Here is a 17019-nt window from a genome sequence, read left to right as displayed (position 1 = left end):
TTGACAGTGGACAATTTGATCAGTAAGTGTCTTGGAGTACATCTTTTGGGGTCTATTCTGTTTGGGGTGCACTGTACTTCCTGAATCTCTAATTTTCTGTCTTTCATAGGAGTTGGGAAATTTTCAGTGATTATTTAGTCTATTATTCTCTCTGCCCCTTTCCCCCATCTTCTCTTTCTGGGACACCCATATCATGTATGTTTGTGCATTTCATGTCGTCACTCAGCTCCCTGAGACCCTGCTCATACTTTTCCATTCTTTTCACCATCTGTTCTTTCATGTGTGTGAATTCAGATGTGTGGTTTTCCAATTCACTGATCCTTTCTTCTGCCTGTTCAAATCTACTGTTGCATCCCTCCATTGTCTTTTTCATCTCCTCCATTATACCCTTCATTCCCATAAGTTCTGTCATTTGGTTTTTCAAGTTAATGTATTCTTCCTTATGGTCATCCAGTGTCCTTTTTATATCCTTCATCTCTTCTGCTGTCTTCCTTCAATTCATTGACTTAATTTTTGAATTGATTTAGATTTGTTTGAACATCTCCAATTATTTCTTCCTTCAGCTCATTGAATTGATTTAGCAATAACTGCTTCAACTCCTGTATCTCAGTTGAACTATTAGTTTGTTCCTTTGGCTGGTCCATATTTTCGTGTTTCCTAGTATGGCTCATTATTGTAAGCTGTCTATGCATCTGACTTTCTTAATTAGTTTATTCTGGAGCTTGTCTTCACTGTTTTACCTAGGATTTTCTTGTTGGTTGGCTTTGTTCTCTAACCTTTGTTGTTTAGTTCAGCTTATTCTAGACCTTTAACTTAGATTCCATTTAGTTGATCAGAGTTTTTCACCTCTTGCTTTTCTGTTTCTTGCCCTGCCTCTGTGTAGCCTTTTTGTGTGGTGATCTCCTCAAATATGGTCAGCCCCAGTCAGGTTTTCCTAGTCCTGAGAGGCCCAGGTCTAAGGAGGAGGGTGTGGAGTTTCCTTGAAAATGAGACCCTCCTGTGAGGTCTTTAGACTCTGTGCTTCTCCTATGCTGTCCAGCATGTGGCGCTTGCTAGCCCACAGTTCCCCCTCCAGTGTAAGGAGGCAGGGTGCCTTTAGTTCTCCAGGTGACCCTGACCCTGTCAGGGGCGTGGCTGACTGAAGTTAGTTAATGGATTCCAACCCCTGGGATCTGAGTTCCCAAAAAGTCTGGGAAGTTATGGTGTTTAGCAAATTTTCTATGCCACTAGACTTATTGCTTTGCCTCTCAGAGCTATCTTAGCTCTGCTCTTGCCTGGGCTCAAATGGCAAGTCTTTGAGGCTTTCTGTAGTGGGCTTTTTAGAATAATTGTTTTAGAAAAAGAGAAAAATAAAAAAATAAAAAAATAAAAGGAAGGGCCTAGTATGGACTATTTACAGTCCTTGCAGATCTAATGGGCTATTGAAATGCTAAAAGACCAGGAGTTGAGGGCGATTAAGGAACAATCAAGAAAGCAGAAAAGCTGGCTTTTGAGACAAGGGCTCTCCCTCCCTGGATTTGCAGTTGCACATGTGTCTGATTCTGTTTGAGCCCTGCCCTTCTCCATAGTATGTTCACCTGTCTCCAGAAGTCTCTGTTTTTATTTTGTTTTTTGTTTTGTTTTGTTTTGTTTTTTTTGCTGTTTTGCTAGCCCTATATCTTCTCTGCTGGGCTGACTGCTCCCAGATTTTCCAGTGTCTGCTCTCAGTTTATCTATGGTTGCAGCTTTTGTTCTCTCTCCTGGTTCCCAGCACTGATGTCCCCTCCTCCCTCGGGATTGTGCCTGGAATGCACGGTCCCCGTCTGGGAGAACATACAGATTTCGCTGATCTCAGCTGTTCCACACGTTCGTGAGTGTTGTATGAAGTTTGTCCAATCTCAGATTCCTCTGCAGTGTCCGGTCCATGCAATTCCTGGCTTTCTACCAACTGCCCTGGAGGAGTAACTACAACCTAGACCTCACTACTTTGTCATCTTGCCCTGCCTCTCAAAGCCATTTGATTTTTGCTGATTTCTGCCTTCCTGTAAGTACACCCTGAATAAAGCTCATGTCTCAGAATCTGCTGGTGTTTTCTTTGGTCTTTCGACTGGCAAAGCACCCTCAGGGTGTGACAGTTAGTTGCAACAAATACTCTGTGCTCTAGATACTTTATCTGGGAAATTAGGCTTTGAGGTTTACTGAGTTAGTAGGATTCCTTGTACCTGGCACAATATCTGCAATTTTAAGACCTTTCAGTTTTGTGAAAATCAACGTTTCTGATAAGTTGAGAAAAAGAATGAGGATAAACTGGCTTCTGAGAGTAGGTCTCATTTCTCACTCCCAATCCCTAGGGGGGCTCCTAGTGTAACTCATCCCAGAAAGGAGATGCATATTTCCTTCAGGACCTGTCCCTACAACCTCCTATATTGACTCCATGTCCATATTCAGGGTAAAACTTAGCTATGCCCAGAAAGGAAATTGCAGTGTAGCCATAGACAGGTTGAATTTCCATTCATGACCGACCATGCATGGTGGAATAATCTAGAAGTGATGGCTGCTGGAAATATAGTCCCCCCCAAGGGCTGGTTCTCAAAGTTTTTTGAGATGTGAATTCTCAGTTTGCACAGTTTAGCAAGATATATTTGTCCACTTTATGATGAAGAGAGATTCTGAGTTTAGATTCATACTGACTCATCTCCAATGGCTCAATGAGTTGACAGGTAGTTAGGAGCTAGAAAAGAATAACAGTAAAAAATTGGTAACAAAAAATATCTGGAAGAGACGTGTGGATGGATTTCATGGAGAAAAACAGAGTAGGGTTTATGAATGCTTATCAAAGATAGGACATTAGAGGGTTGATAACAAGTGTATGCAGTATACATATTCTGATGACTCTTTGTGCTGTGTGATGAGTTGGTCATTACAATATTAAGCTTAGTGAGGCCATTACTCCTACTGCAGTGCCCCTTTCTTCCAGATTCCAGTAATTCTCATACTCCCACTTCACACCTGTGGTGATATGGCTCCTTACTGTCATTTGTCACAGGGTAGTTCATCAACCCTGCCCATGGTTTGTCAAGAGCCCTTTTAATAGACTCATCTCAATTGTTCCAATTGAGGGTGATACCTGTTTCTTCTGGAGACCGTGATTAAGGGGAGGAAGTTGTATCTCTTATTTCATGTTGCAATCACAGCACCTGGAATGATGTATACCATATGGCAGGTTTTCAATAACTGTTGAATGAATTGTCCATTTTTTCTGTATTAGAGATCTTAATGTTAAGGATTATTATAATTGATTTAATCAAATGTCACCAGTACTTTTGTAGTTATTATTTGCAATGGTTAAGAATTCTAAACATTGGGGAAAAGCAAGTAAACTTGGCATTACGTGCGTGAAAATCCGAGATAATTAACATAACAGTTTGTTGAAACAATAAGAGAATTCAGCAGTGAACAATGCTAATGTGTATAAAGCAACAGTTTTCTTATATACAGTATAACTGCGGCGCTAGACTCGGCTCCGGCTTAAAACAGTCAGGGTGGGCTCCGGGGCACGCAGTACCAGTTTAGGGGGACGGTGGGTCTGGAGTTTGTAGTAAAAAGAAAGGATCGAGGTCCCAGGAGGAAAATTTTTAAGTTAGCAGATAAATTTAAAGTTATATATAATATATATAATTTCTGTTAGGTCTGGGCTTGGAGCCCCTCCTCCATTTCCCTCTTTTGTGAAGCCGGGCTGCGCCGTGGCGGCCTCTCCCTTTCCTCCATTTCGCGCCACTCCCTTTGTTTGCTGCAGCACAGCGGGGAAGCCAGGCTGCGCCGCGCGGGACTCCCTTTCCCCATCTGGCGCCACAAATTTACTCCCTCCCTCCCCACCTCCCCTGTTCAAACGCACAAACCAGGCACTGCGGAAGTTACAAAATAAATTTTGTATAATCCTCTATTGGCCAAACTCACATACCTTACATGTCCAGAACCCCGTGTAACCTCCTGATTGGCAAAAAGGCCTATAAAAGGAAATCCCGCTACCAGACTGTGCGCTCTCGCTTCTAAGCAGCTTTTCCGCCTGCCTGGGGTACTCCCCGTGAGGCTTCTCTCAAATAAAACTTTTTTCTTTCTTGCCTGCCGTTTGGCTTCGTTACCCGCCTTTCGAACAAACTACTTTACAATTTCTTTCCTAAACACATAGGTAGTCATACATTTAGTAATGCAAGTTTCCCCAAATTTTTCCAAATGTCTTAAGAAAAGGTTGGTATTTCCATCGGGATCTGTTCGGGACCAGGCTTTGTTTTTGGCGGTAGTGTTCAAATTTAAGCCTTAACCTCTTTAGGTTCTGAAGGAAGTTGGGGGTAGCGGAGACCTTTAAGAATATCACCCCCCAACTCTGTATTACCCAGAAACATCAAAAACTGACTTTGGCAATGTACTCGCGACACTTACGTACCGCGCGCAGCGTTCTGGGAACTCTAGTCTGGACTTTCTCTGCGCAGGCGCAGTCGGAGCTCTGCCTCTTCAAGACGCCCACTCAAGCTTCTTGAGACCTTCCTGAGATCTCCGGCGTCTCTACGGGTTCGAAGGTAAGTACCCGGGTTGAGAGCCGTGGGGAGCAGCTGGGAGCTGCGGGCTTGGGCCCGGGGAGCGGGAAAGGGAGTCCATAGGAGCGACCTCGCCGCCTGGAGCCCGTGCGCGCGCCGGGCCCGACAGTCCTACCCAGAAAGGCCAACGGGGGCGAATCCCCAGCTCCGCGCGCGCTCGGGGCGCCGGGGGTGCAGAGGCCTCCTGAGGGGAAGGTGCTTGGTACCAGCGGAGTTTTGGGGAGCTTCTGCCCGTCCCAGGTATAGCTCGACCAGGAAAAAGTCGGCGCCGAAGGCGGGAAGTCAGGGTGTGTTTATAACGTTATAACTTTGTGAGCGTGACGGAAAGAGCCGGCCATGGGTCTGCGGACTTGGGAGAGAGAAAGGCCTGAGTAAATTCCAGCTCTGTCACCGGAAACCAGGGGCCAGATAAGGTACTTGGGGAAGGTGAGCTCATTCCTAAGAAAATGAGGTTAGTAATAATGACTGCTTCAGGATACTGTTTAGAAAGTTAGTTGAGTATTATCTATAATTATACAAATGCCAGGTACTAAGCACTAAGTTAGTGACAACTGCTTTTATGTTTAGAAGACGCTTTGTTCCTTTCATTTAGTGGCCTGTGTAAACCTCATAGCCACTTTATGATGTCGGTATAACTATATGCACTAAAAGTAAAAAGCTGAAGTTCAACGTGGTGGGATGATGTGCTCAGGTCACAAGCCAGCAGGATTTTAAAGTTTGGATTTAAAGGCAGGTGTGCTTTTCTCAATTCTCAGGCTCTTTCTAATATCACAGCACTTAACTGAGTGGCCTGTCCGGAGGTCTCTGGTGATGTGTGAATTGAATGTGGAGGGCATCCTTCCACGTAGCAAATGCGTTCTGGTGTCTTTAGATCCTTTGGGTAAGACAATGTTCCTGGCCCTTCCTGGACTTGCAGGCTATTTGTGTTTTAAGTCTGATACTACAGTAAGTTCCAAGAGTCATGTGTTTTTTGCCCTCAAGTGAACTTGCTTTCCGGGTCCAGGGTCCCGATCTTTTGGGAAAAAGCAGCAGTAGTGAGGTAGGAAGCAGGGGGCCTCTGGGAACTGGAATCTTACCTGGAAGAGAATGCTTCTCTGACTTTTCACCTCTCACCAGAGCTTCAGAGGAGAGGCTGAATTGCCCAGAAAGAAGCAGGTTGTGATTTGCTCAGCCAAAAGCAGTTCTTGATCCGCCTGCCTAGAATGAAGCAAACTTGATGATGTCTCCACCTCCAGAAGCCACCACAGGCTGTCGGACAGTGGAGGGGTTGGACCAGCTTTGAGAAGGGCGAGGTGAGCTGAGGAGGCCCAGAGGCAGGATGCTCAGCAAAGGCCACTTCACAGGAGAGCCTGTATGGGCGTGGTCTGGAGATAGGGGATAACCTGTAGAAGTGAGGGTATTCTGTCTCCACCCATCCCTAAAAGGTTCCTATGCTTTCATTTGCCACTCTATTAAAATTATGTGCTGCTTTGACTCCTGTCCATTACCGCATGTGACACTCCTGACATTATTCTTATCATTAGAATGATGCTTCATGAGGGATTTCCATGGATATCTTTTTCCCACTCTTGAAAGCTTTAAAGACATCGGTGCTGACAGCTTCAGTAACCTGTCCGGGGACATCCAGTTTGTTTGTGGCAGAGCCAGGAGGAAAACACAGTGCAGTTCACTTTCACAGATAAGGCACCACAAGCATCTTAACACAAGGGCCTTTTGAGAAACTATATTGTGATTAAAACAAATAATTAATTATCCTTGCCTTTAAATAACCTTCATTTATTTTAGTCTGCTTTCTGAGTACTTTGTATGTCAAAGAATAAACAATATTATTGGAAAAATAGATAAATGATGCACCATGAGTATTATTCTTCTAAGTTACTTTTTTAATGCACAAAATAAATTTATTATGTTCTAAGTATAAAACAGCATATTTACCTTTCAAAAATATCACTCAGAGTTTTAAAAAAACATTTTTATTTTGAAATAATTATAGATTCACAGGAAGTTGCAGAGAAATGTTTAGCCTACCCAGCCTACTCTTGTCTTAACAGCTTGCACAACTACAGTAGAATATCAAAATCTGGAAATTGATATTGGTTCACTCAATACAGCTTACTCCAATTTCTGCAGTTATACATACTCTCGTATGTGTGTGTCTGCAGGTATGTGTAGTTTCTGCTAAGTTACTTTTAATGAAAGAGTATTGTGTTATCCTTTGGTGTATTGTAATTCACCTAATCCTCTTTTGTTTTATTTCTTTGTGTTTTTGTCAGGATTGAGAAAAGTTTATATTCATCCAGTGAAGAACTGCAGGTTTAAGCCCCCATATTCATTTCAGAGTTGCACATGGACAGATGCTATCATCTGAACATTGCCTTCTCATGCCTTTTCAAGGCCCAAAGAGCCCTCTTCCCATAGGGAGGCTGCTCCCCATCTGGAGCTCTGAGATCTGTGGGAGGTAAATCCGGGAGCTGGAAGGCAGGCCAGATATCATGACCTTTTTCTGTTCCGCCAGCTGACCATCACAGGTCTCCACATTCTCCCAGGAGCCACAGAAAATGAAAAAATCTCAGGTGAGCTCTTTATTCACCTCCCAATTTGCATTGTAATGGATTTATGAGCTTTGTAAGGGTCCATGCATTTATTGGAAAAGAAGAGCTAGAAAAAAAATTGAGTCAAACTTGTGGGAAGATTTCCCCAATAACTCTAATGTTTGGTGTCAGCTTTTGTAGGTCACCTATGTCAGCACAAGTAGCTTCCCTGCAGTTACCAGTTTGCTAAGATCGCATGTTTATTGTGAGTTTGCGTTGAATTATATTGAGTACTTTTTGTGTATCTACTGAGAAAAAGCATAATTTCTTTACTTAAACATATAAAAATTGTGAATAACATAATCTATTTTCTAACGTGAATGTATTCTTAAATTCCTGTATAGACCCTGCTTGCTAATAACTGTGCTGAGTTTTTCATACCTATGTTCCTAAGGGTGCTTATTTTGATTGGTTTTTATGTGGTTCTTTTTTTTTTTTTTTTTCCTAATACTATATTCAGGATTTTTATTTCTGCATTATGAAATTAGATTAGACTATAATTTTCTTGTGGACCTGTCATATTATGGTGTCAGATTTTGTAAGGAAACGGCCCTTTTTGCTCTCATTTTCCTTTCTAGCAATCTAAATGAGAAAACTGTTATTTGTAGATTTTTGTGAAACTCACCTATAAAACGGGGACTTTTGCATGAAGATTTTGATTGACTTGATTTATGAAATAGTCAATAATATAATCTATCCTGGATTTCTGTTTTTTTCTGGATTTAATTTTTGCCATTACAGTTTCATAGAGAATTGTTTATTTTATTTTTTAAAATGTATTTTCATGAGCTTGATTAAATATTCTCTTATGATTTTAGGGTCTTTATGTGTTGTATCTGTAATTCCTTTTTTGATCTGTTTTTAAATTTTATTTTAGTTTTGTGGCTGCTGATCAGAAAAGAGAAAATATGTTCTGTTTGGCCCAGTTTGGAACATAGAGTTTCATGGTTCTGGGTCTTAACATTTTGTGTGCTGTCAGTGTTGCCTGAATATTTGAATGGAGGGAACATACACTCACCATATTTGTGCTCTACACCTCTGCACACCTAGCTGCCAGCCTAATTTGTTGAGAGGAATATACTTTCTCCATTGAATTGCCTTCACACCTCTTTTTGAGGTGCTGTATTTAAGTGGTCTGTTTCTGGTTTCTGTACATTTGTTTAATCTTTTTGTTAACACCACACTGTCTTGGTTAGTGTCCTTTGACAGTAAGTTTTGAAATGATGTGTCTTCCAAATTTGTTCTTCTTTTTCAAAATTGTTTAGAATATGCCAGGTCCTTTCCTTCTTTATATAGATTTTTAAAATTAAGCCTTGTCTAGCTCATTAAAGCCTGCCAAGAGTTTAATTTTGATTTGATTGCATGACGTCTTGATCATGTTGAGTCTCTCTGTTTATTTAAGTGATCACAGAAGGTTTTGAACTGAGAAAGGACAGCTTTGATGTGTTTTAAAAGAATAACTGATCGATACTAGAAGATGATTAGTGAGGCATTGGTGGTCATAATGGAGGCATGAACAATGTAGGAAGCGATTTCAATAATTCTGGTAAGAAATGATGCTTTTAGTGGTATTAACTGTTGTGGTACTTCGAAGTGGTCAGATTCTGGATGAATTTTGAAGGTAGAGCCAACAGGATCAGAGTACCTGCTTCCCCAGAGCTTGTCATATAGGGAGTATTCTGTGAAGCTTTTTGATTTTTATCTATGTGATAAAACATGATAATCTCTGATGAATTTTAGAAGCATTTATTTTCCCATGAGTGAGGTGGAACAGCTTTTGTTGTTTATGATTCTCTTGTATTTCTTTTTATTGAATCCTTTCCCTTTTACCCATTTTGTTTTCTTTTTTTAAATGCAATTTTATTGAGATATATTCACAAACCATACACTCATCAAAGTGTACAGTTGATCACACTATCATCATATAGTTGTGCATTCATCTCCACAGTTTTTGAACATTTTCATTACTCCAAAAAATAAAAATAAAATAAGGACAAAAATAAAAATGAGAAAACTGTTGGTTATTTGTAGATTTTTGTAGATAAAAACACCCAAAACATCTCATACTCTTCTCCCCCTCTTTATTCATTTACTCTTTGTCCCCATTTTTTACTCATGTGTCCATACACTGGATAAAGGGAGTGTGAGCCACAAGGTTTTCACAATCACATGGTCACGCCATGTAAGCTATACAGTTATACAGTCGTCTTCACGAATCAAGGATACTGGCTTGCAGTTTAGCAGTTTCAGGTTATTTCCTTCTAGCTATTCCAATACACTAAAAACTAAAAAGGGATATCTATATAAACCGTAAGAATAATCTCCAGAAGAACCTCTTTGCCATTTGAAAACTCTCAGCCACTGAAATTCTATTGTTTTTCATTTCTCTACCTTCTTTTGATCCAGAGGCTTTGTCAATCCTATGATTCCTGGTTGAGGCTCATTCCTAGGAGTCATGCCCCACGTTGCCAGGGAGATTTACGCCCCTGGGAGTTATGTCCCATATAGGGTGGAGGGCAGTGAGTTTATCTGCAGAGTTGGCTTAGAGAGAGAGGCCACATCTGAGCAACAAAATAGGTTCTCTGGGGGTCACTCTTAGGCAAAATTATAAATAGGCTTAGCCTCTCCTTTGCAATAACAAGCTTCATAAGGGCAAGCCCCAAGATGAAGGTCTCAGCCTACTAAACTGGTAGTCCTCAATGCTTGCAGGAATATCAGGAATTCCCCAGGTGGGAAAGTTTAATATTACCACATTTTTATTCTTTGCCCAATTACTGTGGGATGTATCATGGCTTCACGCTAACCTGTACAAACCAACCAGATCTCACCCCCTATTCAAGGTTCCAGGTAATTATGATGTTTGAATAAATGGACCGTTCAGTTAAATTATGTAGTGTGCTACAGAAAATACAGATTTTGCACCAAATGAACATCTCTTTCTTTCATCTCACATAGAAGTTGAGGTTTTAGAACATAGTTAATATCATCCTTCACCCTTTAGTCTGATTTACCTTATCCCAACCAAGTCCATTTTATTCATATCTCTAATTGAAGTCTGATCTCTTTTTCAGCTTTTTTAAACAGTTGTTTTATGGGTTAATGCTGATATTCAGAGCTGTTGAATTCTGTCTCTGAGTCTCAGGTGTCACACAGTTATACAAATTTACAGGGACCAACTAGGTTATATTCTCAGCATCTCAGAATTTAGAAATAACCATTAGAGCTCATGAATGGATGTGAATGTTATAAGACCTTACAGTCTAGGAACCTTTACAAGCCTCCCCTGATAACCTGTGCTCTCAGATTCATTTCTCAGAGTTTATACATTATAGTTAGTCCATATTAGTGAGAAGTTATAATGCTTGTCTTTTTTATTCCAGCTTATTTTACTGAACATACTGTCCTCAAGGTCCATTTAGCTAGCTGAATACCTCACAACTTCATTCTTTCTTGCCACCATTCAGTATTCCATTTCTGTATACACAACAGTTCACCATTCCATTTATGAGTTGATGTAACCTTAGGCCATCTCTATCCGTTGAAAATCTTGAATACTGCTGCCATAAACACCAGTGTGCAAATGTCTATTCATGTCCCTGCTCTCGGTTCTTCCAAGCGTATACCCAGTAACAGGGTTGCAGGACCATAAGGTAACCTGATTCTTAGATTCCTGTGGAATCATCACACTGCTTTCCAGATGGGCTGCACCATTCTACTTCTCCACCAAGAGGGAGTAGGTAGATACCTCTCTTCACATTTTCTCCAGCACTTGTATCCCTCTGTTTATTTTTTAAATAGTTTCATACGCACACCATACGATCTATGCTAAGTAGATAATCAATGATCACCAGTATAATCACATAGTTCACCACAATCTATATGAGGATATATCCATTTCTTTTGCATAGAAAGAGGAAGAGGAGAAAAAAATGAAAGATAGAAAGTAAATAAAATTAAAATAAAATACAATGAAGGGGTCAGACAATAGCAACAACATGAAGAAACCCATACCACTGCCTTGTATCCCCCTCTTACAGACATTTAGCTTTTGTGTATTGCCTTTGTTACAAGTAATGGAAGCAGCTCACAGTGTTACTGTTAATTGTAGACCCTGGTTTGCATTGATTGTTTGAACACCTTGCAATGTGGACATACGTTTGTTCTTCTTCATGTAAAAACATTGTTATTTTTGTACATTTAATCACCATTATTGACTACTCTAGGTTTTGCTAACTTACACAATCCCCGTCTTTATCTTATATCTTTCTTTCTGGTGTCATTCATGCCTCTAGCTTCCCTCTTTCAACCGTATTCACACTCATTTGTTCAGAATACTTAAAATTTTGTGCTACTATCATGCAGTAATGTGCTATTCATTTCTGGATCTATACAATAAATCCTGTTGAACCTTCTGTACTCCTTCAGTATCAAATGCCTCTTTTCTTTTCCTCATAACTGTGTTCTCATCTTTAACTCACAATGTTTACCCATCAATATTAGTTCATTTAGTGAGCCCATATGGTATTTGTCCCTTTCTTTCTGGCTGATTTCATCCAAGGTGTATTAGTTAGGGTTCTCTTGGGAAACAGAATCAATGAGAGATGTCTCTGATTATCAGATTGTAAAAGTGACTCACGCAACTGTGGGTATGCACGAGTCCAAATTCTGCAGAGCTGTCAACAAACTCAACTCCAAGGAAGACGTCCGATGAACTCCTCGGGAAACGAACCGATAACTTCGACGAACTCCTCAGGAAATGAACTGCAACTTCGACGAGCTCCCCAGGAAATGCTTCACTGGGCAGCCGAAGAAGAAGTGAAGGTTCTCTAACCGTCTGGCTTATAAGCCTTCAACTGATCACCTGGACCAAATCCAGCCAACTGCATTCTCTCATTGTGGAAGGCACGCCCCTTGGTGAGTCATCAGTCAGCTGCAGTCAATTGACTGATGATCCAACAAACCGGCTGATCACCCGGACCAAATCCAGCCAATTGCATTCTCTCATTGTGGAAGCACGCCCCTTGATGAGTCATCAGTCAGCTACAGTCAATTGACTGATGATCCAACAAACCAGACTGCTGGTTTATTAACCAGCCTCAAATATCCTCACAGCAATTGTCAGGCCAGTGCCCGCTTGACCAGACAGCTGGGTCACCTAGCCAGGTTGACACATGAACCCAACCATCACACAAGGTAATGTCTACTGTCTTCCATTTTGTCTTTTGGATTTTATAGGTCATAGTTTATTTTATTTTTCCTCTCTCTTTTTCCCCTTGCTGATATTCTTCATTTCTACACTCTTCTCCAAACCTCCCTCTACTTACTTTTCCTGTCTGCCATGTAGTGCGCCCCTTAGTATTTCTTATCGAGCAGGTACCTTGTTCAGAAACTGTCAGTGTCTGTTTGTCTGAAAATATTTTAAACTCTCCCTCATTTTTGTAGGACAGTTTTGTTGGATAGGGAATTCTTGGTTGTTAGTTTTTCTCTTTCAGTATCTTGAATATGTTATACCACTGCCTTTCCACCTCTATGATTTCTACCAAGAAATCTGCAGATAGTCTTATCGTGCTTCCTTGGTATGTGGTGGATCATTTTTCTCTTGCTGCTTTCAGAATTCTCTGTTGGTATGTGGTGGATCATTTTTCTCTTGCTGCTTTCAGAATTCTCTGTTTTCACATTTGATAATCTGATTATTAAGTATCTTGGAGTAGGTCTATTCAGATTCTATTGTTTGAGGTACGTTATGCTTCTTGGATCTGTGATTTTATACCTTTCATAAGGGATGGGAACTCCACCCTTGCCTGGGTTGGAGCTGACAATTGTAAATGCCTGAGGCTTTCTCTAATGAGCCACTTGGAATGAGAGGAAAAAAGGAAAAAGAAAGAAATCCCCTTTTCAGAGCCAGTCCCCAGCCTCCCTGTTTTGCTGGTTGACCGGAGTTGGTACCTGTTCTGTGTGCCGCTTTTCTTGGAACACAGCCATTTTCCAGTTTTCTGAGCTCAGCCAACTCCGGAAGCCTCTTTTTTTTTTTTTAATTAATTTATTAATTTTCCATCAGCCCCACCTCCTCTCTTCTGGGAGACTCCTTATGGTTCCTTTCCTGCTTGGTCTGGGTTTATCTTTGCTCGTAGCTTGTGTTCAGTAGTCCATATTTGTTAATTAAAACTGTGAATGGAGCTTGGTTGAGATGCTTTTCCTTGTTGCTGGCAGCTACCATTTCTTTTTACCACAAGGAAGTGTTCCTACTCAGCCTGCTGTGCGGGTGGCGGAGGGGCAACAGCTCCACGGTTTGTGGAGCTTTACGTACATCTCCATGCTGTAATCTCAGCCGTTCTACCCATTACAGACTGGTGTACTATGTGTGACTGGTCACATTGTCCTCCCAAAGGCTATTTACTGGTTGTTCCTGGCTACTTAACTAGTTGTTCTAGGGGACTAACTCAGTTCCATACCTCCCTATCCTGTTTCTCTTTTGATGTGCTGATTTTTAAATTATTTATTCAGTACGTTTTCATAGCCCCATCCTATGATATAAAATACATAATTTTCCTACAGTTTTCCATTTGTACTTTTGCCTGACTTATGATTTGTTTTTTGTTGGTTTTTTGTTTTTGTTTTTGTTTCTGCCATAAAGTCATTTGATTTTTATGTTGTCAAATTTAGCAGTTTTCTCTTATGATTCCTGGATTTTGAGTCATATTTGGGCATTTTTTATTTTAACACTATAAAGAATCATCCTATATAGTCTCCTAGAAGGTGCTCATTTTGTTTTAGATTCAGAGCTTTTATACATTTGGATTTTGTCTTGCTCTGTGGTCTGGGGTATAGATCTAACTTTTGTGTCCCAAAAGGCAATCTAATTACACATATGACATTTATATCCAGCCTTTCTCCACTCATTTAAGATGTCAGCTGCATTACAGTAAGGAAAAGGTAGGTATTGGTGTTTATTTCTGACTTTGTTCCCTGGGTCAGTCCATTGCATTATGTACTAAGAGACTACACTGTTTTAATTAAACCTTTTGAAATTATGTCACTGTCAAGCAGGACAGCTTTATCATATTTGATGTTTTTCAGTCCTTTCTGGCTATATATGCCTGTTTAGTTCTCTGTATCCAATTTTTGAGCCAAGGTAAGGAAAACAAATCGATACATGTTTAAAAAGGATAGTATATCATGTCGAGGTTACTGATATTCGATGAATTTAAGTTTGAGTTAATGAAACATCAGTGTAATTCATGACAGTAATAGAGTAAAGGATAGAAATCATATACTTATATGATTATATGTAGTAAGTGAATTGGAGCATATTTAATATCTACTCATGATCAGAGTTATTAACATAGTAGAAATAAAAGTGATCTTTCTTCATCTAATATATAAAAAATAACATAGTATGGTAACTTTATGTGTTATACCTTAATACAGGAGACTTTTCTCCTGAGACTGAAAATATAGTAATGGAAATTTTAACCAGGGACCTAGAAAGTAAAGAGTATAAAAGGTAGGAGGATTAGAAAGGAAGATATAAAACTCCCATTTTTTCAGACATGAAATGATTGTGTAGGTAGAAAATCCAGAAAAATTTACACGTTAACTATTAAAGATAATAAGTCAAGTTAGAAAGTAGCTAGATACAAGGTCAGTGTTTAAAAAAAAATCAAACTCATCATCTGTATCCCAGCCAGAAACAATTAGAAAACAAAAGTTTAAATTGTCATATCATCTACAGAAGCGTCATCAAATATTAAACATGAGAATTGCTCTGTGCATCTCTGTCTGCCTTATTCATACCCAGAGCCCCTGAAGCATTTCCCCTGACCTTGTGTAGAGAGCTCTCCTCATCAAGATTTCCTGCAGTTAGGAGCATCCTAGGCATCCTTTATAGCATTTTGTTTGAAACTCGCAACAGTAAAGATGGTAAGAGTTGATTTCCTAAGGTATTTTCCATGTCACCTGTCTCTGGATGCTTCAGATTGACCAGAAATGTGCTGTTACAGGCCTCGGTGTCATTCAAGGACGTGGCTGTGGAGTTCACCCAGGAGGAGTGGCGGCACCTGGGCCCTGCTCAGAGGACCCTGTACCGAGATGTGATGCTGGAGAACTACAGCCACCTCGTCTCAGTCGGTGAGCAGAGCCTAACTTGTATCTCCCTGTTGAGTACCTTTTTGTTTTTTCTTTTTTTAAATTTTAATCATGTCTATTGAGGTGTTTTTAATGGAGAATAAAATTCAGTACTAGTGTGATGAGTTTTGAGAAATGTGTAAAGCTGATTACTACCACTAAATCATGATTTGGAATATTTCTTTCACCTCAGAAAGTTTCTTCATACCCTTTTGCAGCAAGTCTTTTCTTCCATTCCTGCCCCTCTAGCCCCTGCAGCCACTGATTTGCTTTCTATTGCAATAATTTTGCCTTTTCTTGAATTTTATATAAGTGGAATCATTAAGTATGTACTTCCGTTTTTTTGACTTTTTTTTGACTTAGTGGAATGTTTTGAGATTCATATTTGTGTTTTTGTATATCAGTAGTTTATCCTTTTATCCCAAGTACTATTCCTTTGTACAAGTACACCATAGTTTATCAATTCCGAGTTGATAGACTTTTTTTTTTTTCCAAGTTTCGGGCTGTTATGAATTATGTTGCTATGAACATTTGCATATAAGTCTTTGTGTGAACATTTATTTTTATTTATCTTGTGTATATACCTAGGAGTAGGCTTATTGGATCTTTCTATATGAATCTTTAGAAATAGTTGCAAAATGTTTTCAAATTGGCTGTGCTATTTTTATGCCCATTAGTGATATCTGAGAGTTCTCATTACTCTTTGGTTACCAATGTTTGGGTTGGTACATCTTGATATTTTTAACAATTCTACTTGTATCTTACTGAGTTTTTTTTTTTTTTTTTTTTTTAGCAATTTTATTGAGATATAATCACATAACATACAATCATTCAAAGTATACAATCAGTTGTTCACAGTAGTGTCATATAGTTATGCATTCATCACCACAGTCAATCTTGGAACATTTTCATTACTCCAAAAATAAAATAAAAATAAAAATAAAAAAGAACATCCTAAACATCCCATTCCCCTCCTCCTCCCCATTGTTCATGTACTTTTTTAAAAATACAGTTTTATTGAGATATATTCCCAGACCCTACAGTCATCCACAGTGTACAATCAGTTATTCACAGCACATCATACAGTTGTGGGTTCATCACCAGAATAAATTTTTGAACCTTTTCCTTATTCCAAAATAAAAATAAAAGCAAAAAAGAACACCTAAATCTTTCCATCCCCTCCATCCCACCCTATTCTTCATCTAATTTTTGTCCCCATTTTTCCACTCATCTGTCCATACACTGGATAAAGAGAGTGCGATCCGCAAGGTTTCACAATCACACAGTCACACTGTGAAAGCTACAGTTATACAATCATCTTTAAGAATTAAGGTCACTGGATTGCAGCTCGGCAGCTTTGGATATTTCCCTCTAGCCATCCAACTCACTAAAAACTATATATAGCGCATAAGAATACCCTCTAGCGTGACCTCTTGACTCCATTTGAAATCTCTCAGCCACTGGAACCTTATTTTGTTTCATCTCTCTTCCCCTGTTTGGTCAAGGATATTCTCTGAATCCCACAGTGCTGGGTCCAGGCTCGTCCCCAGGAGTCATTTCTTGTGTTGCCAGGGGGATTCACACCCCTGGGAATCGGGTCCCACATAGCGGGGAAGGCAGTGAGTTCACCTGTCTAGGTGGCTCAGTTAGAGAGAGGGGGCCACATCTGAGCATCAAAGAGGTACTCAAGAGGAGACTCTTAGGCACAATTATATGCAAGTTTAGCCTCT

The 17019-nt window shown here is 39.9% G+C and overlaps 2 protein-coding genes across 12 annotated transcripts in view; both read left to right on the top strand.

Moving 5' to 3' along the window:
• LOC119505042 (zinc finger protein 510-like) overlaps positions 1 to 6980 on the top strand; it is a 122963-nt gene extending 115983 nt beyond the window's left edge. Inside the window, exons 6-7 of one of the 5 annotated variants that reach the window (XM_037797750.1) lie at positions 4470 to 4556; positions 6848 to 6980. In XM_037797750.1, the coding sequence (XP_037653678.1) occupies positions 4470 to 4528 (59 nt within the window). In that variant the 3' untranslated portion in view covers positions 4529 to 4556; positions 6848 to 6980. Of the gene's footprint in view, positions 1 to 1881; positions 1916 to 4469; positions 4557 to 5690; positions 5822 to 6625; positions 6665 to 6847 lie in introns of those variants that run through there. The other 4 variants (XM_037797749.1, XM_037797748.1, XM_037797747.1 and 1 more) reach the window with 4 other exon arrangements.
• LOC119505040 (zinc finger protein 782-like) overlaps positions 4471 to 17019 on the top strand; it is a 36286-nt gene continuing 23737 nt past the window's right edge. For 2 of the 7 annotated variants that reach the window (XM_037797731.1, XM_037797737.1), the window contains exon 1: positions 12958 to 15292. In XM_037797731.1, coding sequence (XP_037653659.1) covers positions 15115 to 15292 — 178 coding nt within the window. In that variant the 5' untranslated portion in view covers positions 12958 to 15114. Of the gene's footprint in view, positions 4557 to 5792; positions 5867 to 7013; positions 7148 to 12957; positions 15293 to 17019 lie in introns of those variants that run through there. The other 5 variants (XM_037797733.1, XM_037797734.1, XM_037797736.1 and 2 more) reach the window with 5 other exon arrangements.

The sequence above is a fragment of the Choloepus didactylus genome, chromosome 10 (genome assembly GCF_015220235.1).
Source record: "Choloepus didactylus isolate mChoDid1 chromosome 10, mChoDid1.pri, whole genome shotgun sequence".
NCBI lineage: Eukaryota > Metazoa > Chordata > Mammalia > Pilosa > Megalonychidae > Choloepus > Choloepus didactylus.
This window is presented reverse-complemented; position numbering and strand designations above follow the sequence as displayed.